Genomic DNA, 25,903 nt, shown 5'->3' with positions numbered 1-25,903 from the left:
TAAGAAGTAACTGTCAAATGCAGCAACCATAGTTTTACACCCTTAAGCCAGATTGCCGTTATCTTATTTGGTAGCTGCCAATAAGTGACTAATTATAACTTATCACGTGCTAAACATCTATTGATAAAAAAAACTTTTTTTTAATGCTTTGCATTTACAGGGTTGCTACTGTTATTAAAGAACAAAATTCCCTGATTTTTTGCTAAAATTTCGCTATTATTTCCCTGATTTTCCCTGATTTTTCGCTAAAATTTTGCTTTTCTCTATCTGATTTTTTGCTAAAATTTTGCTTTTTTCTCCCCGATTTTCCCTGATTTTTTTGCTAAAATTTTGCTTATCTGCCCCTGATATTTCCAGCATTCAAACACCCAAACTTAACTTCCAAACCAAACTTCTCCATTAAACCCCAGAGCATTTTTATCTCTAAAAAAACAGATACTATAATCCCCCGATGAGTAATGAACCAATCAAGTTGTTTGAAAATTAAAATAAATAATCAAATACTTCAATCAACACATGAAAATGTTCTTTAAAAAAAATATAAAAACTACAGTAGAATCCCATCAACTTGAACTCTGAAGGGGTGTATATATATATATATATATATATATATATATATATATATATATATATATATATATATATATATATATATATATATATATATATATATATACACTGTCCTCCAAAACATTAGCAACTAAATAAAAAAAAGCATTTTTTCTACTTTGAATACTTATTACAGCAATTTTATTTTTTTAATTACGCTTTAAATACAAAAAATGCTTAATATTACATGTAAGAAAAAAGATTTGTGCATAATAAGACTACTTGAAAATGATTAAGCTTGTTTTTTTGTTTTTATTGGTATTTTAACGCAAAAACGTGGTCCTCCAAAACATTAGCAACTTTTTATAATTACTCACAAAAACTCACGGAAAATCACCAGGACAAGTGTGGAAATAATGCCCAAGGGAATTCTAGAGTTGTAATTATTAGTACTTAACCAATGAGAATTAGCTAATTGTTAATTTTTGTCCAAAGATGAATATGGAGTGTTGTAATTATTACAATATAAATTTAAGATCGCAAATATATGCTGTTTTGGATAATAATGGCAGGAAACAAGTAATTTAGCTTTTCGAGAACGTATTGTAAAAGATTACAAGAAAGGAGACAAACAAAAGGAAATCGCAACGAAATACTCGATTAACAAGTCAATTGTATGTCGAATAATCAAACGATTTAATAAAGGTAGTCCTTTAGAAACAGAACATGAGGGCGGAAGACCACTCAAAACATGTCGTTTCACCGATCGAAAAATTATTCGTCATGTTAAAAAAAATCATTTTGACAGCGCTAATGATGCTATTAAAAAACTGAAGCTTTCCGTGTCTCAAAATACAGTTTGTAGACGGTTGGAACTTTCAGGACTTTTGAGCTTTAGAACAGAAAAAAAACCTTTCATTTTTCAGAAGAATAGAAAAGCTAGAATTGAGTTTGCAAATTCTCATAGAGACTAGACTATAAATGATTGGAATAGAGTACTCTGGAGCGATGAATCTAAGTACAATTTGAAAGGTCCTGATGGAAATTTAAAGGTACGTAGACCTAAAGGTAAACGCTTAGATCCTAAATACACAAGAGGAACAATCAAGCATGGTGATGGAAAAAGTGCAATAATTTGGGGTTGTTTTTCTGGTTTTAGTGGAGTTGGAACTATTTACCGAATAAATGCATTATGGATCAGTATGTTTATCGTGATATTCTCAAGGAAAAAGTGGTTCCTCATACTGATAATAATATGCCTCTTTTATGGACATTTCAACAAGACAACGACCCCAAACACACCTCTAAACTCGTTAAAGAATGGTTTGAAACAAATCAAATTAAAGTAATCAAATGGCTAGCTCAATCACCTGATCTCAATCCAATTGAAAATTTATGGTACCAAGTTGAACTCTCCCTAAAACACAAAGGACCCTTCAAAAACGCCGATGAGCTATCTAAAGCTATTGAAACCACGTGGAATGAGATTACACAAGAAAAAGTTAATAAACTCGTAAAGTCTATGCCGAGAAGATGTTCCTTGATCCTAAAAAGTAAAGGATATGCTATTAACTATTGATATTAACATTTTTTAGGGTAGTTTTAAAAAAGTTGCTAATATTTTGGAGGACCACGTTTTTGCGTTAAAATACCAATTCAAACAAAAATTCACGTTCATTTTTTTTCAAGTAGTCTTATTATGTTAAAATCTTTTTTCTCATATGTAACATTAACCATTTTTTTCATTTAAAGCGTGATTAAAAAAACAAAACTGCTGTTATAAGTAATCAAAGTAGAAATTTTTTTAAATTTTATTTGGTTGCTAATGTTTTGGAGAACAGTGTATGTATATATGTATGTATATATATACATATAAGTAAATATAAACGCAATGTGATTAATTTTCTTTAAAAATGTTAAACATAAACCCTGGCACGCTGGAAAAGGAAAATTTTTATTAGAAAACATTTCAAAACATTAAAGAAAAATTAAAAGTTCCTTGATTTTCCCTGATTTTTTCCAAAATCAACTATTTCCCCCTGATTTCCCCTGATTGTATTTAAATTTCCCTGAATTTCCCTGATTTGGTGGCAACCCTGATTTAATATAATTATAATTAATCACGTGCTAAACATCTATTGATAAAAAAAAACTCTTTTTTAATGCTTTGCACGTTTACTGGTTGAAAAGCCATCAGCAGCTTATATATCGACAAATCAAATACAAATTGTGATTTTTGTGATTTTTATGATTTTTACTCCAAAATGTTTCTTTCAAAAAATCTTTTGTGAACTTTTTGTCATTCATCTACCAACCATTCCAAGAGAGTGATCAGTTTTTGGATCAGCACTTATTCGCTGAACTGCAACAATAGCCTGATTAATTTGTGTTTGCAGATCTCGGAGATGATTTATTTGCAAAAGTCGCAAGATTTTCAAGGCTTCATTTACACTCTCGTCTAAAAGATTAAAAGTGCGAATCTTATAATTTAGGGTGATAAATTTATCAATATTTCGTATATTACAGAGCTAAAATATTGATATAACGTATATATTTATACGTTACATCAATATTTTATCTCTGTAATATACGTAATATTGTCAACAAATAATAAAGTTATAAATATTAGTTAACTAGATTATACATCAAAGTCAATGACATAAATATATTTTATATTTCATACAAATTCCGTTCAAAACGTTAAGTCTTATTAACTAAAATCAAATATTCAAACCAGGCGTTGAAAATCCAAGTGGCACATCTTCTAATTTAAGAACGAAATTATTTCTTTTTGGCTATAAGATAACAATAAAAACTCGATGCAATAAAAACTCTACACGCGGTATGTTTGCACTTTTCCTAATTTCGAAACAAACTATATACCTGTTTTGCATTTCGTTCTTTAATAGAAGCTTCACTCAACCTTTGTTCAATGATGTTGGTTATTGCCTAAGAAAACATTTAATAGTTTAAACGATCTGCAGACTAGAGTCCTACAATCGGGTCAGGGACCACGGCTTTCCCCACATAGCAGATTGGGGAGCTGATCGGGTGCGTGTCTAAAAAAAAAAGATGGTAGCGGGTCGATTGCGGTTCTGTTGTTATGGTATGGCAATTAACAGCAGTTGTCATTTCTGCACAGCCCTTAATGGTTTCACCGCTTGACTTAGTTCAAAATATACATACTTAAGTAGAAAACATACTGCATAAAGCACGTTGTAGAGGAACAGAATAGAAACTATTTAAAGTGACGTTGCAAAAAAACTTGTCACGTCTGGTAATGTTAATGCTATTAAGATTAAACTAAAGAAAGGTGAATGTAAAACGACTAATAAAACTAATTCCCAAACGTTGCTAAAACCAACGTTTGGGAATTAAAAACAATAACAAATGAAAATGAAGATGTAATAAAGGAGGTTAGTTGTAAAGATTGCCTTCATGCTTTGACATTTCACAGTTGTCAAACTAGTGCATCTTATTTTGGAGAACTGTCCACTGAATTGAAGTTGCCAATTAAAAATGATAAAAACCATAATAACTAAAATGGCTGTAAAATAAGTTTTTAAAGAGCTAGGATTGTTTTAACCAGTTGCTTCCCCTGATTTTTAAAGATTTTCCATAATGGCTAATTGATATCGGTTTGAATTCTGGTCGTGTTAGTTGGGGAGATTAGTTGGCTACAGTTTTAGTTTTTGAGCTCTGTGTAATTCTTGGTGAATTTTTTTAAAAATATCAAACTGCTGTTCAAAAGAACATGAATGTGGCAAGCATGTTCAAGTGTCAAACATTATCAAAAAAAATATTTAATGGCCCAAAAAGGGTCTCCAAAAAATAGTGTGTCAACTTACCCCGAGACGGGGTAAGTTGGCATCCCATATTTAAAGTGATAAGTTTAGCAACATTAGGCATTTTTTTCAAGTGTATCTTTTTCATGGAAACTGATGATAATTTTCATTCAACAAAATTTTCTCCTTAAGTTTTTATGCCCCTTAAGTCAATATAAATTTAAAACAAAAGAGAAAATATCAATTAACTTTTCATTATCATTAATAAGAGTAGTAACAATTGTAATACTTAGGTCGTTAGGAAAGTTCGTAGAACTTCATCTATAAAGATACAATGAGACAGGAAATAATTAAATATTTATATATCATTTTAAACTGTGTTTAATTATGAACATTTTAAGTACTCGTTGAAATATTTTGAATGTTTATTAAAAAAGTTATTTAAATTTTATTATATACATTTAAAAGAAAAAATTTAAAAATGGAAAAATTTGAATATCGAGAATATATTAAAACCCGTGCTCTACTTAGAGTTTCAGCACAAGCCATAACCGATGAGCCGGTTTTAGTTCATGGTGACCAAGCTCCAAAACATAGTACAGTTGCCAAGTGGGCTACTTTATTTAAAGATGGTAGAGAGAGTCTCGAAGATGATCCTCGCTCAGGGCACCCTCAAACCACGTATACAGCTGAGAATATGGAACATGTGCGAGCCATTATTGAAGAAAATCCGCATGCAACACATGATGTAATTGAAGCCCTGACATCGATTAATCATTTTACAATCAACGAAATCATTCACAACGTACTTAAAAAAAAAGAAAACTAACATCACGTTGGAATCTCACAGTGAACCGATCAAAATCGCAAGAATAGAGTTGAGACATGTAAGGAAAATTAAGCCCTTTTTAGGAACGGCCCATGGAGACTATGTGATGTTATTACAGGGGATGAGTCGCGGTTTTATTTGAGACAAGTTGGACACAAGTCGGTTAACGCTAGTTGAGTCGGTGAAGGTGAAAGTCCAAGAACTATAGTAAGATGCAACAGGTTTCAGCCGAAAAATATGTTCTACATCTTCTTCAAAACAACAGGTGTTGTTCATTTGGGTTATGTTGAAAAGGGAGACACCATTACTAGCGAATATTATATAAAAAATTGTTTGAAACCTCTTACATGCGAAATAAATAAGCAAAGACCTAAAACAGGCACTCAAAATTTCAAATTTCTCCATGTTAACGCTCGACCCTATGTGACTGAAACCGTCATAAATTGTCTAAACCAAGCTGGAATTACAATAATTCGCCACCCACCATACTCACCATACTTAGCTCCAACCGATTATTTGCTATTCGACTTGATAAAAAAAAAATCTTGATGACGATACTGACGTCGAAAGTCAAAAAACTCGCACAACGAAGCTACTTCAAAGTATACACAAAGAAGAGTAGCAAAAAAACGTTTGACAAATGGCTTTGAAAGGATGCAACTTTGTATAGATAACAATGGACATTATTTTGAACATTTGATAAAATAAAATTTAAGAAAACTCTTCTTTTTTTCTTTTTATAGGGAAGTTCTACGAACTTTCCTAACGACCTAAGTACTAATCGTTATCATTACAGTTGTCACAAATAAAAAATAAAGTGTTTCCAGTTATGCAGAACTCATGAACCCAAAGGTGACATTTAATGCACTGAACCCAAATTTCCTCAGGTTTACTTTTAGAAAAGGTTCCAACACAAACCAAACAAAAACACTCTACAAATAATTAACTGGGTAGTGAGTGAGATGAAAGAATAACTTATCTGAATTGTGTAGGATACAAATCAGGTTTGAGTCAAAAAGTAGCGGATAATGGTTGGATGTGGGTCTGATAAATTATACTCTTCTACAGATGCATAGTTTAAAAGAACTAAATGATACACACCTGTAATAAGATTAATTTGTCATCATGGCGAGGAATAGAAAGTAAGTTTGCTAATCTGTCGATACCAGCTTGAACGGTAGGATCATCAACTAACAAAATATCAGAATTCAACAAAAAAAAATTGTAACAACAACTTGTTTACAGCAGTCTATTCCATAATTGGAAGTTATATAATCATATATCAATTTTTTAAAAAAGATGGTAGATTTTTTTAAGAACAGGACTTTAAAAGCTTATAATCTGGAAAGCAAACATGTTTATTGAAAGAGCGCAATTTTTTTTAAAAAAAAAAATCACCTTTAAAACTATTTAAAATTGAAATTAATTCAAGATTGACTTAAAGAGGAGAATAAAACTTAAAAAGAAAGTAAGACGCGGCTCACCGGTGAGATCAGCAGACATTTGTACCTTGAAATTATCTGATGAAGGCTTGTTGTAGTAAGAAGCTAAGATAATAAGTAAAAAAAATAAAGAAAGAAAATATAAAACAAAAAAAATATTTTCAATTCAAAATAATCAAGTAATTTGATTGAACTAAGTTGTAACGTGCGTGTAATTGATTCGTAGAATTTATAAAACAAGAATTTATAAAACAATTTATAAAACAATGTACCCAAATGATACTAAAACAGAAAAACAACAATTACAAGCATGAGTCACCTGTATATCATATAACACAGTTTCTATTTTTAGAAATGATTTATTCTAAACATATTTGCATTTTAACATTATTCTACAAATCAATTACACGCACGTTATAAAATAAGTATGAAAAACAAGAAAAATAGGTGTATATTGATAAAAGAACGAAACAAACTTTTCTTTTTGAAAACAGAAAAGTTTTAACTATATTCTACCATTCTCTAAGTATTGTATTTTTACAGCATGACTGATTAGCCAATTAACAACTGCAGCTTTATTCCCAATATTTGCCACAGGGCATTCCAAATCCTTTAAATACTAAAAAAAATAAAAATTTGAAACCAGCTAGTGTAAGTCTGGTGTGAAGTATTTCAGTCAATCAATGTATACAATTTAAGAAGGTTCTTAAAGAGACATCTTTCTCCCTGAGTTAGATCAAAATATATGTGTTTTTGTTTGTTACAAAGTGCACTAGAAAAGAGATGCGATTTTCCCAAAAAGTTTTATAGCAGTCAAAATATAAAAAATTTTAACTATTTCTAAACTCTTTTTTTTAAACTTCAGGCGTTAATAGCCTTTTAGTTTTTTTGTATTTTATTTAATTTTTTCTTTTTTTTTACAAATATCAATATTCATTTTTAAATGAGTTCAGTTTTTGTTTCCTAAACTCTTTACAATTATTTCGAATTTTCATTGTTAATTGAGTCAGAAAAAAATAGTTGATGGAGAATGGCTAATAAGAACTTGTCTTCCTCATATTTTTAAGATAAAATTTTTACTGTGAAAACTGAACATTTTACCACTCTTTAAAAAAAGCTCAGCATTTTATTTTGTTTAAATAATAATACTCCAAATAATGGTAAATTAATTGTAAATTTTGAACTTTGCGGCAGTAAATTTTTACTATGCTTCAAATTTTAAAAGTTGTTTTTCACAATCATTTAAATTTTAACTAATATTTTTAAAATGTTTTAAAAATATTTTAAAAATATTTTAAAAATATTTTAACTAATATTTTTAAAAATGTTTTGTTTGTTTAATCCAAATCTTAGAATTTATATAAGAATAATTTATTTTCTATAGAGCTACAATTGGCTTAAAAATTAAGTTAGTAAATAATCCCTGATTAAATAATCAAATCCAATTTTTTTTTTCATTTAACCCCAATATAAACCTGGATTGGAAGATAGCCTCGAGGGACTGCTGGTAAACAGCTTGAGTTTTAGACCATTCTGAAAAACAAGTTCCCATGTATATGAAATGGTCTGTGATTCAAGCTACTGTGCCAGATACCACTCTGGTACTTACAACTTTACATATTCAGGTTAGTTACAATCCATCTCGCAAGATTTAACTAGAAAATTTTTTTTTAACTCTAGAACAAAAAAATTCCAAAAAGTCCCAAGTTGACATCAACAAGTCACTGATTTTGGTCATTTTAGTAAAAATTTCCAATAACTTTCCATTTTTCATTATAGTTTTTCAAGAAAATTCCTATATTCCAAATTAAAAAAATTTTTTGTATGTGTATAAATCTTTGCAAAAAACATAAAATACAATGGATAAGAAAAGAAGCACCTTTTTAAGAGCTTGAACCCATCCTGGTGAATTTACATTTCTCAAAGCATCTCTTTCATCAAGCTTGTAAAAACGTATCTTTTTATCTTCAAGCCATACAATCAAGTTTCGTGCTTGTAACTCATCTGAAAAATAACATTATAAAACTTAAAAGACTAAAATGATATAAGATTGCTAAAAAGTTTATGAACCAATTATTTACACATTTTTAGTAATATATCTGTCTCAAACTAATCACATGAATTGCTCCATATTTAATGTAACATTTGCACTTCTTAATAGATACTTCTAAGAGGCCCTAAAGTGAACGAATACAGAAATTAACCTGACTGACTGAGAGCAAATTAAATACACCAAAGCAAATGCACATACAAAAAATCATACCTTGAATGTTGAAGTTTTCTGATTGATAAAAATCCAGCGCTTTTAACTTCCGAGAAAACATTTTTTTTTTTTTTACTGGATTTGAACTAAAAAAATTTTATTTTAAAAGCATTAAGCAAAAAAAAAAAGGAAAAACTTCTAATCCAGGTATTTTGAGATTTAGTTAAAAATGATTCTTTTTAAATTAAGACAATAAATTTTGATCCGCAAATATATTTCTAGCTTTTAGTAAAGTATGCTAATAACATCCAACTTCATTATTCTCACTCAGTAAAAGATTAATATATTATGAAAAAAATACTTGGTAGTTGACCAAGCTTCTTACATGCAGAAATAAAAATATATACAGGAACTATTCTTTAAAAAGCTGATATATATATATATATAATATATATAAAATAAGTATGAACAGAGTACATATATATAATTATGTTTAAAATGCAGCATAAAATACAGATCATAATTTATATCTGTAAAGAAGGAAAACAGAAACAGAGGGAAAAAATAAGGAATTAAAAACTAATTTGATAAAATTATTGTAACTTTTCTGAACTGATGTTTGAATTTAAATAATAAAAATTTCAGAGAGTTTTTGAAATCTGAAAAGAAAAAATGGTGTATGAAAAAACTTTTATTTTTAAATTGTTTGTTGCAGGACTAATCTAGTAAAATCTTCAATTGATTTTTTAAGTAAAATCTGTACTATACAAGTTATAAATTATATCAACAATAAAGATCACCAGTAAATACTCTGAAGATTTTAAAGAAGCTAAAAAGAAAACGCTTTCAAACTTAAAAATAAAAAAAACTCTTTTTGTAACTTGTATTTTTTAAAAAAAACTTTTTGAAAGGAAGAGGTTTTTTTAAGAGCCTAAAAACATTTAAAAAAACATTAATAAAAATCTAAAGATTCTTAAGAATGTAGTTTATGTTGTGTCATGAAGTTGGTAGTTCAGATACATTCCAAGTGGAAAATTTTTTATATGTGTGGGCCACTGTGATGATAGCGAGAAAAATTTAACATCTGTCCATTCACGGCCATCAATTAAAACTAAAGAACAACAATCTTAAGTTAAGGAAATTAAAATCTTAAAATATCAAAACATAAACTCAATTTTGAATTATATAATAATGCATAATAATAACAATAAAGCATAAATAAACTAAAAAAAGATTTTAGTATATAAACATAAATGTAAATATATACAAATGTAAGTATTAACATACAAGTAAATAAAAAAAAGTATGCATAACTTTATATGAATTACAAAGTTAATGTGTTCAGAAAGTTTATATGAGAGCAAATCTTTAATGATATTGATCTAGTTTTTTTTTATGATAAAATTGTCAAAACAAGAAATTTTTTAAAGTAACCTTTAGTAAGCTTTAATTAACAAAACAAGAAAAATTTTCAATGGAATTTTTTAAATTTATATAAATATAGAAATACAAAAGCAAGATTTAACTATGAAATTGATTTCACAAAAAATGGCCATTAAATTTAAATGAATTAATTTACTTGAAAAAATTTCATAAAAAAATAAATTAATATTTAAAAGTACCCTCCTTTTGCTTTTATGAATAATTGGATTCAACAAGGGATGGATCTAATCAATCTCATGCGATAATCCTTTGGCAATTCTGCCCAAAAGATTTTCAATTGAACTTATCTTACATTTGACAAGCTTTCTGCCAATCCAGCTCCATACATGCTCAACAGGATTTAAATCAGCTGACTGTGCACACAAAGAAATAACTTAGTAGCTTTTGTCATTAAACCAGTCATGAATTGAATGTGCAGTATGAGGTGTGGGCCATCCTACTGAAATATCCAATTCTCACTTTTTCCATAAAACAGCATTAAATTCTCACTTTTTCCATAAAACAGGATTGTCCACTGTTTAAAACACTTTTCTAGAGCATCTTTGTACCACTGATTGATTTTGTATTGATTGATTTTTTTTCTGGTATATATATATTGCTGAGATCTGAACCTTTGTGAGAAATGCATCCCCATATTCCAGCAGAGTCTTCACCTACTTGTAACCTTGGTGTAACATAGCAAGATGAATACTTCTCATGCTTGTATCTTTTAACATAGACCTTTCAGCTGCGATTTAGTACCTCAAAATTAGCCTCATCACTAAAAATTATCAGAGACCATTCTTTAACAGACCAGTTTATTTTTCCTTGGCACCATTTTAATCATATTAGGCGCTCTTTTACAGTCAAAAGTGGTTTTTTAAAGGCAATAATTGATCTTATGCCTTTGTTGAGTAATAACCTTCTCACTTTTTATTTGTCAATTTTTTGACATTCTTTAAGGAAGCATTCAACTCTCTGGTTAAATTACAAATACTTATCCTAAGAGTTGATTCAACCCTGCGAAAAATGACATTTTTGTCTCTTTCATTTAACTTTGAAGGCCTACCAGACCTTTGAAGAGAATCTTTGACAGTCTCAGTTTCTTTAAACTTTTTAATGTATTTCGAATGCAGCCCTCTGAAACACCAACTAATTTTGCTATACCAACATTAGATTGGTTTCCTTGCTTATTTAAACCAACAATTTGCCACTTCACACTCTCAGGATACTTTTCTTGTCCATTTGGTCAAAATTTTACCAGGTCAGATTTGGCATTGAATATTTCAAAAAATATTTCATTCTTCATAAAAATTATTTTGGTAGGGTATTATATAATTAATAAATAACAAATATTATCACTTTTAGAGGAAATGGAAGTCAGATAGATTAAATAAATCAAAAATAACACAATTCGTTTAAACTTAATGGTCATTTATTCTCAGGTAAAAAAATTGGTAATTAATTATCAAAAAAAAAGAGGGAAGTGTAGCACATGCACAAAAATGATCTCAATAAAAAGAGGAACTTTTACACTAATTTTTAAAAAAAAGATTTTAAAAGATCATTAAAAAACTAGATTGGCATCATAAAAAATTTGCCCTTGTATAAAATTTCTGGCCATACTCTACAAACATTATTTTTCAGCTTGTTTTTAAAGAGAAAGTGTTTGCTGTTTGGTAGTAAATATATTGTTTACAGGAGTATTTTTTTACAAAGAACTATACACAGGGGGTACCCTAAGTTTGAAATAATGATGGGAAATCAAACTTGCTCAAATCACTTTTAAATATAAATATATGTAAATTACAAAACTAAAAAACCTTTATTTGTTGGATTTTTTATTCAAAATGAAAGACAGAAATATTGAATGAGAAGTAGGATGATAAAAATTTTGTGAAAAAAGATTGTCAGGGTCATTGGAAAATGCAAAGAAACCATTCCAGTTAAGAACAGAACCATTGCCAAGGGAAAGTACCCTAAAGTAGAATTTGTTTAGATGGCTCCAAAGCACATTTGGAGCCATCTAAACAAATTAGATGGCTTTCACACCTTTTGTACCAAAAGGTGTGAAAGTCAATCAAAACACCTACACCACATTCATTAAGGACAACCTGATCTCCTGGGACAAAAAGTTTCAAGGTCATCTCTGGGCTTTGTAACAGAACTCAGCACTAGCACACAAAGCTAACAAAACCATCAACTTCTAGGAAATCGAGTTTTCCATGTTTGGAATTCTAAAATGTGGCCCCTGTCATGGACAGACCTAAATCCTTTGGATTTCAGTAGATGGTCTGTTATGGAGTCTGTGGTCGACTTAAAGCTTTCATTCAAGTCTGTGATGGTTGATGTTAAATTGCAACTCAACTAAATATAAGATCTTGAATTGGTTTAAACTGTTTCTAAATTTTAAGTGTCATACTTTTTTTAGTGTGTATTTTTAGAGATAATGAATTTTTTTAAAAATGTCTTGATCTTATGAGCAGCCTAGTAAAAGAAATTGTTTTTTAAAATTTAAATGAAAAACAGTTAATTATGATGAAAATTAAATCTTACTGAATTTTATTAAATTCTTTTTGTTAAAGTGAAAACTTTTGAATTTTTTCCTGTACAAAGTTGCTTAAACCAAACTCACTGCATTCAAAAGTTGATGAATTAAACAATCTTTTTAAACATACCGTTAAAAGTGTGACCACTACTTCGAGCTGTACATACAATTTTACTAACAAATGCAGACACAGTGGACTTTGCTTCAACATCTTTATCTTTAGGTTTCATCAAACGCTTTACTAAATAAGAATTATTTAGGAAGAGTAAAAATAGTTATTATAAAAAGTCATTTAAGATTATGAAATTATGAAGAGTGTAGACTAATCACCTCCTTTATTTCTTGTTTTAAGGTTTGCTGAGAATAATAAACCATCACATTCACCAGGACACAAACGTGAGACTGAGAGTGATCGAAAAGCACTTTTAATGGACAACTGAAAATAAACACAAATAGTAAAATGATAAACAAATATAAAAAGATAAACAAAAATTATATACATGTTTTATGGCAAACCTTATTTACAAGAAACTAAAATGTAAATGAAACATGATATTACCTTATTAGCTTCTTTTCGTTCTTCTTTTTTGCCTTGAACTGGAAGGGTAGAAGATGACTGAATCGGCCAATAATCAACTTGAAGATCCAATGTTTCTGTAGCTGGATACTGCACAGTACTTAAACGACTTGAGTCGGTACTTTCTAGTCTATAACAGTAAAACTAAATAACTCATTTGAGAATTCTATAATAAAGCTTTTTGTTTATTACAAATGAATACTATTAATGTTATGAACATTTACAAACTATAAAAGTCAAATAGAATCCAATTCGAATTTACCGAGGGCTTGGAGTTATTAAATCTTTTTTTTCATTTATTGGTCCAATTTCATCACTGTTGTTTTCTAGTATATAAAATTATGTCTCTCTAAACTTTTGAATATTTTCATTTTTATACTCTCATTTCACAAAGAAAAAAAGCAAATTTATTTAATTATTTCAACTTATATTTATGTTAATTTATATTTATGCTAATTCATATATACCCGAGTCACATGTTCCAATGCGAAGTTCCTAAAAATAAATTCTTAAGAATTATTGTGTTTCTAGTTAATTTTTAATAAATAAATAGTTTTAAGTAAAAATTAAACAGTAAAAACAACAACAACAACAAAAAACACCAAATTTACTTACTGTTGTAAAAGGTATGAAAAGCTGTAATGACTCAGCATTTGGGCTGGAAAAGGAAAATGTTTTGGAATGAATTATTAGGTAGATAAAAAAAAAACAACATAAGAAAATCTGAATATTTATACTGGTCGTAGAGAATATCATTTTAGATAGTGAGCTTTTACAGTTCAACAACATTCCAATTAAAACCATAGTGCATGCTTTTTGTAATACCTTTAAATATCAGCCAAAAATAACTAATTTCTTTCAAAGAATAATAATTCTATGTTTATTGTTACAAGTTTACTTAGATCGTGAATAAAAACTTATTGATAAAAAAAAACTTGATTTTACGTTTTGTATGTGATTAAAGCTTCTGCAATTGGTATTGAATGAATGCTATCAGAATGTTCCAAATAATGCCGAATTCTACGTTCAACTTCACCCAAATCTATCAAAGTTAAATTTAACTTTAATTTAAAAGAATTTTCAAATTAAATTTAAGAAGAAAAATGTTAGAGGGAGTGATATCAAAGTATTTATATCAAATAGTTTGTAAAACAAAATTATTTGTAAAATACTTTGAGCAAAAAATTCAAAGTACCTGATTCTGATAAATAGCCATGATCAAAGGCTTTTTTCCAAAATGAATCCATAAATAACAATCTATACTTTGAATCTATTTGACTAATGTAGGTAGCAATCTTAAAGGGAGCTGCAAAGGTTAAGAAAAATTAAAATAAAAAAAGGTAACACAATCAAAAATCCAATTAATATAACTTAGAAGCAACATACTCTCTCTTTATACAAATATAGGATTTTTTAAATAAAAAGAATTTTTTTTTTAAAAAAAAAACCTGTTGGAATGATGAGAAATTTGACATAATTTTGATACTCTTGGCGCTTTTGTGAAAACTGCTCTACAAAGTTTGTCACAACAAGACATACAAAACTCTCTGGCCCAAAAAGGGCAATTCGCATGGGAGGAGGAGAAACAGAATGACGATTGCAACTAAATTAAAAATAGGTTAAATAAGTTAAGAATATAAAAAATTAAAAAACAGTCTGTTAACAAACTGGTTACTCCTAACTTTAAATTTGTTTTTTTTTTTTTGCAGTAAAGCAGCAGATTTTTTTGTAATTTTTTTCTGTTTTCTGTAAAGTTTTTTTTTGTTAAATTGCAAATATTCTGCAATTACTTTGAAACTTTTTCACTCATTCAGAGTAGCTAAGAATTATTTCTTGAAAATAACTGCCATTTTTTTTTATTCTCAAAAATTGTTTTATTCCCAAAAATTGCTTGATAGAAGGTGTAGAGCCTGGTTTCAAAAATTTAAAAGTGGTGATTTTGATTTGAATGAAAAAGACATCGAAGATACAAAATTGCAAGCATTATTGGATGAAGATGATGCAACTGTTACATTCTAAATGTAAGTCAACCAGCCATTTCTAATCATTTACAGTCAATGGGAAAGGTAAAAAAGAGAAGGAAAAAGATTTCATATGAATTGAGTGAAGGAAGCAAAGAAAAGCAAAAAACCACATGTGGAATTTTGATTAAAAGGTAACAAAGACAATGGTTTTGTATCATATTCCAATGTTAAATTGGACACTTATTTTGATTCTAAATGAACTGAATATTAAACTGATCCAGGTCAACCAGTAAAATCCACTCCATAATGCAATATCCATAAGGAAGGTTCTGCTGTGTAGAGGGACTAAAAAGCAAAATGATTAAGATAATAGACATGGAAAAATGATTATTTGCACAACAATGCTTGTCTTCATGTGGCAAAACCAGTCAAAGAAATAATGAAAACATTTGAATGGGATGTGTTAACCCACCTACCATAATTACCAATTGTTGTTCCATCAGATTACTTGTTCAAATCAATGATTAAACATGAAGATGTTGAAAAATGGCTGATTCTCAGATTGCATCAAACAAACAAGGATAAATATTATTTTGATGGTATTCATAAGTTGCCAAAAAAAAAAAGGGTAAAATTTGCCACTTGTAATGGTAATTACATTCAACAAAAATTTATATCCAGTATTTCCAAAATAAACATGTATTTCTTTAAAAAAAAAATTTATTGGTTGTTGAGTACTCATATTCCTGTTAGAAAAATGATTTAAAACTAAATCCACATATATCTAATCAACTAAGAATATAATTAACACCTGAGAAATAAACTGATGATAAATATATTAAAATCCTGTGGATATGTTAACTTGGAGAGGGTAGAAGTTATGTAACTTACAATTTTTGAAACTTATTTACAACAGCAGCCATCGTGAATTGAACCTCCACATTTGAAGGTGTGAATATAACTGATCCTAAACGGGACATCAATTTTGCAGCTGTACGCTAAAAATATACACATGCCTAATTAATCTTAAATACAATGTTTTTTATTTTATTTTAAGTCAGTTAAGTTATAAAAAAATGGAAAACATTATTTGAATATTAGAAGGATAATAAAACAATAAATAGTAACAACAAAAATCCATAACTTAGGATTTAAAAAATGTTGGATTTAAAAAGTTATTAAGAAAAATATATCTTAAAGCCTTTAGAAACCTGGCCATGCTCATCATTCAGTCCGACCATCAAAATATAGTCTGGTATATTATCATCTAACCCCAGAACTGCATTCACTTGGTTATTTATGACAGATAGTCCTTCCTAGAATGACAAGTTTATTCAATTGAAAAAAAAAGAAGTTAAAGAAAGAAGCTTTTAAAAAAACAGAGAAATGTTTTTAAATAAATTTAAAATTAGAAAAGCAAAAAAATACAAACATAAAAACTTTACTTTTAAACAATCCTCTAGATCCACACTGTTCTTCCGCTTTACAGAAAGTTTTTTCCCAGATCGATTCTCCCTTAGAGACATGCTACGGATCTTTGCTTTCCCAGACTTTCCTGATAAATTAACCATGCGTTTTAAGCGATCATATTTTTTCTGTAAGAATTAATTTTGAATAAAATTATTGTTACTAAAAAATAGTTTGAGTTTTAAAACAACAAAAATGAGGAAAAAAAAAAAAACTTGATATAACCACCAACTTTATGTCAAAATAAAAAATTTAATATAATCTTTGTCTTGGTTCATAATGAAAATAATGTGCAAAAGTTGATGAAAATAATTTATTTTCTACTGGATTTATTTCAAATAGCTTTGAATTAAATCAATTAGTTAAATATAGAACTCTCTACCTGGCCTTGATCTGAATCACTGCTTGGAGAAGGCTCTTTACTATCTTCCCCACTGATCTCAATAAAAGACTGTGTAATTGCTTTATGTAGCTCCTTAAAAAAGAATCATTATTTACAAAGAACTTTGTCACACTATTGAAATTACTTTGTATAAAATTCATAAAGTATTCAAAAATTTTTAAAAAAATTCAAAAATTTAAATGTAAAAAAAATATTAACTTTTGTTTCTTCCTTTGTTAAAGTTGATGTATTTAAAGATGCAGAACTTTTACTCTGATCAAAAAATGGTCTAAACAAAAACATTCCAACTACAACAGAATAGTGATAAATTTATTACACTGTATATTAATAATGTGAAAAAAATGATAAAACAAATTCACTTTTTACGTAAAGTTTCATTTTAAATAGATTTAAGTTCAACTGGCTGTTAAACTATACTATTAGGTTTGGGACTTTTGAACCAAATAAAAGTCATAGAAATAAAAATAGTAAACAAAAAAGACAAAAAAAAAAAGAAATCCAGCACAAAATACTAAATACCTGTATTAATAAAAATTACTCTTGCTATAATTACTTAATGATATAATAATATTTCTCACTGATAATTAAAAACAGCATTTGTATCATACCAATATTTTGACTCAATAAAATTGAACAAGATAAAATATATCTTTTTGATTGTTACTGCACACACAATCCCTGAATGAGTGTGTATGTGAATGATATAAAATCAATGTTAAAAAGTGAATGCTGTGAATGCTATAAAACCAAAACTGTTTGCTTCAGTTATCATTAACAAGCTTAAGTTATCATCAACAATAAAAAAAAAAAAAAAGATTAACTTTCAGTAACTTAAGCCCATGCATACTAAAATATTTAGAAACCTACTTTAAAGTAGATTTTATAAACGCACCAAGTTAATTTAGCTTTACAAACCATAATAGTAAATTACCTCAATCCTGGCCGCTGTACAGAACCAATACTGATGGTATCAGCGAGAAAACCATTTCCAACTTTATCATCTCCATCAGCATCTTCATCCACATCATCTTCATCTGCATCATCATCTGCATCATCATCATTATCTTCATCATCATCATCAAAGAAATAATCATCAACACTCCTTTGGATGTCAAGATTTTCACGCTGTAATTCCTTCTGAACATGACCAAAATCCTCAAAGGTAAAGCATAGAGATTCTCAAAGAATTTTCTGTTGGTATTTGACTTAGTAGTTAAAAGCTTTTTTTTAAAACTTTGTTAAGAATACTTCTATTTAGGTTCAAAATATTTATTAAATTTACTTCATCTGTAACTTTTAACTTCTTAAACAGGACTTGGATTATACGTTGCTTCAGATTATGGGAATTAACCTGCAAAAAATTTTTTATTTAGCCTAATATTTGTTATGCACAGATTTTCCAGGGCCAAAAAATTTATCAGCAAAAAAAGCTGGAAAAAATCGAATATACATTATACACATAAAAAATGACATACATTACATACACAGCCTAACTGCTTATACTTTAAAGTATCATAAGAAATAATTTATCACTGTTAAATACAACACTTATAAATGGACTTGAAAAATAATGACTTAAATGAGGTCTTATTTAAAAAAGGACTTTACAAATAATATTCTGGCAAACAAAGGCATGCTTGATCAACTTATTTTAAAATGCACTCTATGTAATTAAATATTAATTGGAAAAAAAAACAAAAAACAATTCATAATTTAAAAAACAGCAAAATCTGAGGTCATAACATCTGGAGACTTATGATTCTATTTGTTAAGACAAAAGAAAGCAAAATCTGAGGTCATAACATCTGGAGACTTATGATTCTATTTGTTAGGACCAAAGAAAGTGAAAATAGCATGATAGAGCAGAATAGATACTAAAAAGAAAAAAAGAAAAGAAGCAAAGAATATTTGTTTATTTTTTTAAAAAAGTAAAAATAAAACATTTAAAAAGATTAACAAAAATGCTCACAAATTTTACATGCTTATAAATAAACAGTAAAAAGGCTCTATGCTTATAAATAAACAGTAAAAAGGCTGTATGCTTATAAATAAACAGTAAAAAGGCTTTAGGAAAAAAGAAAATTTCTTTTTTGATATAGCATTAGATCATCTTCATGTAAATTATTCTAACAACAACAACAAAAAAAGAAAAAACACAAACAACAAAAAGAACCTTTCTCTGTAGATCTTGACGTGTAAAACCAGATAGCTAAAATATATTGCTTTTTTAATTATTAAAAAATATAACTTTAATTATTAAAAACATCATTTTAACTATTTAAAGCCTTTTTATATATAACTTTTTTTCTTTTTTGTTTTTTGATGAAACACAACCACAATTAAGACAAAAAAATCATACAAAATAACATAAAATTGAAAACTAAAATGATAATCATCAATACATCATAATTATCAAACAAAATTAAATTTTCAAATACTTTTAAGTTAAAAAAAATGTAGAGATTTTTAAATAAGAAAATACTTGGTCTATTTCTCCAGCGCTGTCTTCAACATCACTACTATAAGAATCATCATCCGAACTCATGTTCATATTTTCTAAAGAAAATTTAACGAATACGTTTAATAATTACACAGTTATACTTAATTATAATTGTTATTTATAAAAAAAAAAATTAAAAAATTACCAATTGCACTCCTCCTGTCATGTATATCTCTATCAATTGGCTCACTAAAAATCATAGGAAAATATTTTAAAAAATGATTTCTAAACTTAAAAAATTCCTAAGAAGAAAAATAAACCTAATAAAATAATAATAATAATAATAACAACAACAACAACAACAGCAATAATAACAACATCTATTAGTATACTTTAACATAAAAGTAAAAACCTTGTAACTGAACCAATGGTTAATGTTGCGACAGGTGATTTTTCGTCTTTTGCAAATAAATTTAGTTTTGGCGAATACCATCCTTGTAAGACCTATTTAAAAAAAAACTATCCTTGATCTATTTTCAAATTTCTAAAATATATATGCAAAATAAAATAACAGTAATAAACTAAAGTTTCAATCAAATGCAGCATCAATAGAGGCATCTTTAAAATAGTACTTACCTGAGCCATATTTATATACCCTACAGCTAAGGTCTTATAGCCAAGGATTGGACGATTTCTATATTTTTTTCTACGCTGAAGCATTATTTGTAAAAGATTCTGCCTTCGCTTTAGGAAATGTGGATACTAAATACAAATTAGCTGTTAAGTAAAGACAAAGTTAAAAATGTTGAATAATTTTTAAAAATTAAGATGCCACAATATTATTTTACAGGTTTATACTTGTTTGCATGAAAGAAACTAAATTACAGTTTTTCTTAAGTGATAAGTGTTAAACTTCCTTTTCTTTTGTAATTATATTAACATTCTAAAGAGTAGGGTTCCCCCCCCCCTTTTTTTTTTTTTTTTAAAAAAAAGATGTTTTATACAAAATAAATATTTAAATTGATGCTAAACCTGTAATGTGAAGACTAGGTCCAAGTCTACATCAACAGTACCAGAAGTTTGAACAGGTATTTGATCAGAACGCAAACTACGTCTAGATCCCTGAACAAAATTTATTTTAAATAAGATTTCAAAAAATTTAGATATAGAAGATTTAAATTAAAACTAGACTTTTTTTATAACATAAAAAAAAGAAACACACTCAACAACATTCATTTAATATATTTAAAAAGCATGCAACTATTTGTGAATATACAAACTTCAAAGAAATGAATAAGATCCTCACCTGCATTGCAACACATAAAACAAGAGCTTTAAGCTCAACTTCTAGTGTTTGAAAGACCTCTAAGTGAACAACACGAAAGCAACATGACCTAAACACAAATTAAATTCAAACACCAAAAAGTAATAACACCAAAAAGTAATAACACCAAGTCACCAATTATACCCAGAGCGCTGTTGCATTAACTGATAATCTTGTACCTAAAGAGTTGTTTGAGTTAAACCTTATGCTACTTTTCAAAGCAATTTGTATGCAAGAGAGTATTTTATGTTTTTATTTTGATATTTTTCACAAGATAAATTAGATTGTTAATATAGTGTTAATTTTTTTTTTAAAGTTTATAAATATTTACCAAACTTATTTAACTGTATAAAAACTACATTAAACTTTTATATTAACTCCAATAAAAATACAGCACACAATTACACAAGCAGACATGCACACACATATTAAATAATGGAATGTCTAATATAAACTGAAACTACCTTTCCACTTGATCCAAAGACATCCAAAATTTGGATATCTCAGAATCAGTTTAATTCATTGTCAGGTAAGATCTAGACATGAAGACTCTAGATTTGATAATCACATTAATATTTATCAAGTGTAGAAAATTTATTTGAAATCGTATTTATTTTTGAAGGAATGCTTAAAAATTGATGTGACTCTTGAGGCTTCAGGGAGAATAAATAATTAATCAATAATAATTTCTACTAGATGAACAAAAAATGCATTGTGGAAACAGATGAAATTGTTAAAATAAAAAAAAAATTTATTTCTAGATCTTCACATTGACAAAAATAAAAAATAAAAATATTAAAAAAGTTTATAGCATAAGTACAAAAGATGAGCTATAAGAATAATTTTAAAAAACAATTTTTTTACACCCACAGATTTATTTTTTTGTTTAAATTTCCTTACATTTATACCAACACTCATGCATTTTTAGGAAGATTCAAAATTGAAAAAAAAAACTTCCTTTTTTTGGCATTATTAAATGCCCCTAGAATTACGTTATCAATATATCAAAAGATATTTTGATATATATTTACATATGTAATATTATCGCTATTTTTTACACATGTAATATATTATTTCTCATATAATAGACACGAAGTTGAGCAAAATCCTAAAACTAGTTTTTTTATGAAGATACTCTTTATTTCTTAAATTCTTTCCTAAAGAATAATAAACTGAAAGAGTGATGAATTTTACTCAATATTTTATCATACAACCAAAATGCAACTTTTTGTTACAGACAAATCTGGAAATTTCTATGATTTTCTTAAAGGACAAAAAATCTGGAAATTTCTATGATTTTCTTAAAGGACAAAAAATCTGGAAATCTCTATGATTTTCTTAAAGGGCAAAAAATGCTCAGTAAAAAAAAATTAGTAAAAAGTAAAAAAAAATAAAACTTTAACCTTATTTAAAAACTTTTCATCAATAATTAACGGAAACAAAAAAACAAACTTAATATTTACATTATATAAATTATTTATAATTTGATATGGAATTCATTTAAATACAAGTAAGCATAAAATTAAAAAAAAAAAAAATTTCACTTCCAAATGAAAATATTTTTTAGCAGAAAAATAAAACCTCATAATGACCCATGAAACTGTGCCTGTGTGAATGTGTCAATTCATCATTAAATAAAAAACAATGTGAACGAAAAATTTACAAACCATCAAAAGTTCTACCTTGGAACACAGCTGTGCACATTGTTTTCATGATCAGAAATGCTTGAGAAAAATAACACTTTGGGAGCTTCATTACTTAATTTTTGTGCTGTCATAATGACACCTTTCTTATTTTAAAGTTAAAGAAGAGTTTTAGTTTTAGTAGATAGTATAGTTTAATGAGAAATCTTTATACAATGTTCCTTGATACAAATAGGTTAAGCATTTTAAGTAACTTAAACTAAACTGCTTATATTGTTTACATAAATTACATATTTTGGAAAAAAAAAAAAAATTTAGTGTTAAAAGTTGTTATTCTCACAAATGAAGTGCTCAATATTTTAAAAACTATACTCATTCATCTCATCTCATTGCCACTGAGGAGAAGAAAACAGTAGAGAGAAGCAAAGAAACCATATGTTGACAATAAACATCTGATAATGAATTTATTCAAATAAAAGTCTTTTATGATTGAATAATGCAAAATAATTGGGAGAATTTTTTTCATAGAGTTGATTTAAATGTAAAAGGAAACAAAATTTGAAAAAAAAAAAAAAAAAAAAATGAAACACTGAGCAGAAAATGTGCCATCAGTAAATTAAAAAAAATATATTTTTGAATTCTTCATTAGACCCTTGAATTGCATTTAACTTAAATAGTTTAAAAATGATTTTAGTGAGTTCTAGGGAGATACTATTATTCAGTTGCTGAAAGATTTTTGAAAAATATGTCTGATAAAACAACTGTTTGTTAATGCCCTCAGAATTGTACTTTTATGTGTAACAACCCTTAAATATTTTTTTATGCAAAAATTTGTAATATACTTTTAAAAACCTAAATAATTGAATTGGTAAGTAAGATCAGTTTTTTTATGCAAAAATTTTAGTATAAAGTGTTTTTTACTAAAAAAAAAAAATAATAAAAATAAAAATAAAAATCCTTAATAAGGTTATTTTACTCTGAAAGTAAAAAACATTAGAGTAAAGTATATCTGTCTATAATCTTTTATTATTTTGTGAATTATACTTCAATTTACATCATATTTAACAGATAATTCAAATTGGCCTGCATCATAATTGATTTAGCTGTACAAGTCAATTGATTTAACACATGAAATTTAAGACTACTTTCTTTTGATGTAAATCACATGCATTTAAACAACAAAAAGCATTCAAAACTCACACAAATTTTATTAATATAACATTTGTATGACCTTTTAAAGAACTGACTTAGACCATTTAATTTTGAATCTAAGAAAAGTTAAATTGTAAAAAAAAGGAATGTATTAGACTTAGAAAGAACATTATAGGAATATTATTACAGAGCTTTACACTAGCATAGGTCTCTCTGAAAACCAGAATAAAATATTAAACTTATAGCCAATTTAATCATCAGAAAAACTCACGGTATTTCAATTACATAAAGCAACATTCAATTACATAAAGCAAAGATTTAAAAAATTATTACAAAACCATTTTTTTTTAACTTTTTGAATATTGATTTGCAGCTAAAATATTTTAAATTACTTTTCTGGCTTACAACTTAAAAAAAAAAAAAAAGGCTGATATTCAGAATTTTATCTCAATAACAACAAATAAGAATACAAGCGATAGAGAAACTCAATCCTTTAGAGGTCTAAAGCTTAAAAAAAGTTAGAGCTCTATTTAAAGTTTATGAAAAGCAAATGAACATTACATTATATAATGTAAATGAACTATATAAGGTATATGGAATATCTTTAATTTTTTTTTTTTTTGTATAACTTGGTATTGGAAAACAATGATTTATCTTTTTTATTGGCTGTTGTGTATCATTGTCACTTGCTTTATAATGGCTATATTTATGAATAGAATGTATGCAATTAGCTAAAAATTATATTTCCATGTTTGTATCCCTACATATTCCCTTCGGCTAATGGTCATATAGAAAGAAAATTTGAAACTACTGTTTCAAGTTAATATCTTTATTTAGTAAAACTATTATTCAAAAATAAAAGTTCAGAAAAAATTATTTTTTTAAAATATCATATAGTCAACTCTGATTAACTCAGAAGTCAACTCCATAGTTAAGTCAACTAAAAGAAGCCTATCCAGAGTCAGTTCTGGAGTTGAAAACTCTACTAACTCCAAATCTTTGGAGTGTAAATATGCATTTATAATACTCTGAAAAAATTTAATAGAAAAAAAACAACAACAAATTCTTAAACAATTATCACTAATTGCATGGTAAATTAGGAAAACTAATAAGTTTTAATACAAAATTATTTCAAAGTATTAAGTAATAGTAATGAAAAATTAATCAAACAAAACTTTAGAAAATTCTAAATAAACAAAAACTTAAAATAAATTGCCACTGAAATCTAACAAACAAAAAACGCTGCTTGTTCCTTTTAAAAATCTTAAATGTCATCATATTTATTGCTCAACTATCTATTCTTTTTTTTTTTCCAAATAACTTTTTTTTATAAATTTACTTATGTAATGATTAACAATATTTGATATGAAGGAGAGAGAGATGGAAAGGGAGAGAGAGAGAGAGAGAGAGAGAGAGAGAGAGAGAGAGAGAGAGAGAGAGAGAGAGAGAGAGAGAGAGAGAGAGAGAGAGAGAGAGAGAGAGAGAGCTTTTATTATTTTATACAAAAAAAAAACTTGTAATACCTAGGAATGCAATTTGGAGCTGCGTTTTCAACATCCCACTCTGTAAACAATTTCATAGGTCTAATAGGGCCTTTGAGCACTTGTTGCTGCATTTTTTGAATTTATAAAAATGCTTTATTTAATTTATATATTATAGCAGTCTATTAATATGTATCCGTAGCTCTAAAGGATATCATTAAGATACGTAAGATCCAAAGTAGTAACATAAAGCGAGTGGAGCATCCAATTTGAATTTAGTAATAAGTTTAGCACTTGCCAGCAAGCTAGTTACCTAGCTCGAAATATAAGCAACATAACCATAAATGAGTTGTTTGATGATAAAGACGATCGAGCTCATTTAGTAATTTATAAACCTAGAAATTCAAAAAAAAAAAAAAATTTGTATTAATAGATTGAAAAAAAACAAACAAAGTATCTTATTATGCTGTTTATTAGTTATTTTAGTTAATTAACTTTTTGTTAAGAAAATAACAATAACGGCTAATATAGAGAGCGGACATTTTTTTAAAAAATGCTTTACCTAACCCTTAACCAATGCTAATTGCAGAAAAGCGAGTTTCCCCGTACTCTGATTACCAATAAATATTTACCAGCAACAAAATGGAAAATTGTTTTATTACTATCTCACTAAA

At 27.5% G+C, this 25,903-nt stretch overlaps 2 protein-coding genes across 6 annotated transcripts; both read right to left on the bottom strand.

Moving 5' to 3' along the window:
• Window positions 1-2,782: 2,782 nt before the first annotated feature.
• Window positions 2,783-8,983, bottom strand: LOC145182947 (tRNA-splicing ligase complex subunit RTRAF-like). Of its 3 annotated transcripts, XM_090083962.1 has the most exons (9): window positions 8,869-8,963; window positions 8,687-8,782; window positions 8,485-8,609; window positions 7,122-7,224; window positions 6,648-6,710; window positions 6,265-6,353; window positions 3,433-3,498; window positions 3,284-3,344; window positions 2,783-3,007 (listed from the first exon to the last, which is right to left on the bottom strand). In XM_090083962.1, exons 2-9 carry the CDS (start codon window positions 8,688-8,690, stop codon window positions 2,853-2,855), a joined length of 666 nt encoding a protein of 221 aa, XP_089940088.1. In that variant the 5' UTR covers window positions 8,691-8,782; window positions 8,869-8,963; the 3' UTR covers window positions 2,783-2,852. The 3 variants fall into 3 exon arrangements, 2 of the variants coding, with proteins under 2 accessions (XP_089940088.1, XP_089940087.1); XR_016451479.1 differs by lacking the exon at window positions 8,687-8,782 and having other exon boundaries at window positions 3,433-3,608; window positions 8,869-8,983; XM_090083961.1 differs by lacking the exon at window positions 8,687-8,782 and having other exon boundaries at window positions 8,869-8,983.
• A 551-nt stretch (window positions 8,984-9,534) lies between these two features.
• LOC145182942 (phosphofurin acidic cluster sorting protein 1-like) lies at window positions 9,535-25,903 on the bottom strand. 3 transcript variants are annotated; one of them, XM_090083959.1, is made up of 26 exons: window positions 25,792-25,903; window positions 25,272-25,624; window positions 20,936-21,023; window positions 20,662-20,751; window positions 20,266-20,391; window positions 20,042-20,133; window positions 19,835-19,878; window positions 19,672-19,745; window positions 19,363-19,398; window positions 18,472-18,540; window positions 18,121-18,344; window positions 17,388-17,457; window positions 17,169-17,261; window positions 16,765-16,914; window positions 16,531-16,635; window positions 16,211-16,317; window positions 14,804-14,958; window positions 14,551-14,661; window positions 14,301-14,397; window positions 13,971-14,013; window positions 13,823-13,850; window positions 13,618-13,681; window positions 13,338-13,485; window positions 13,109-13,214; window positions 12,909-13,019; window positions 9,535-9,919 (listed from the first exon to the last, which is right to left on the bottom strand). In XM_090083959.1, the coding sequence occupies exons 2-26, from the start codon at window positions 25,361-25,363 to the stop codon at window positions 9,795-9,797; spliced, it is 2,448 nt and encodes an 815-aa protein (XP_089940085.1). In that variant the 5' UTR covers window positions 25,364-25,624; window positions 25,792-25,903; the 3' UTR covers window positions 9,535-9,794. The 3 variants fall into 3 exon arrangements, with proteins under 3 accessions (XP_089940085.1, XP_079914353.2, XP_079914354.2); XM_080058227.2 differs by lacking the exons at window positions 25,272-25,624; window positions 25,792-25,903 and adding an exon at window positions 22,636-24,789; XM_080058228.2 differs by lacking the exons at window positions 25,272-25,624; window positions 25,792-25,903 and adding an exon at window positions 21,418-21,647.

This window comes from Hydra viridissima, unplaced genomic scaffold (assembly GCF_058129835.1).
Source record: "Hydra viridissima isolate aposymbiotic clone 2 unplaced genomic scaffold, HvirCarnegie_v1 scaffold_4, whole genome shotgun sequence".
Taxonomy (NCBI): Eukaryota; Metazoa; Cnidaria; class Hydrozoa; order Anthoathecata; family Hydridae; genus Hydra; species Hydra viridissima.
The sequence above is the reverse complement of the archived record's forward strand: the minus strand, read 5'-3'. Positions and strand labels throughout refer to the sequence as shown.

Coding starts and splice junctions, on each gene's coding strand:
- LOC145182947 (XM_090083961.1), bottom strand. CDS start 8,929: ATGTTTTCTCGGAAGTTAAAAGCGCTGGATTTTTATCAATCAGAAAAC. Junction 6,711..7,121: donor AATACAATACTTAGAGAATG/GTAGAATATAGT, acceptor TTATTATCTTAG/CTTCTTACTACAACAAGCCT. Junction 3,499..6,264: donor ACAAATTAATCTTATTACAG/GTGTGTATCATT, acceptor ATGTTTTCTTAG/GCAATAACCAACATCATTGA.
- LOC145182942 (XM_080058227.2), bottom strand. CDS start 22,730: ATGACAGCACAAAAATTAAGTAATGAAGCTCCCAAAGTGTTATTTTTC. Junction 14,398..14,550: donor TGGCTATTTATCAGAATCAG/GTACTTTGAATT, acceptor TAACTTTGATAG/ATTTGGGTGAAGTTGAACGT. Junction 14,014..14,300: donor GCTTTAATCACATACAAAAC/GTAAAATCAAGT, acceptor TTCCTTTTCCAG/CCCAAATGCTGAGTCATTAC.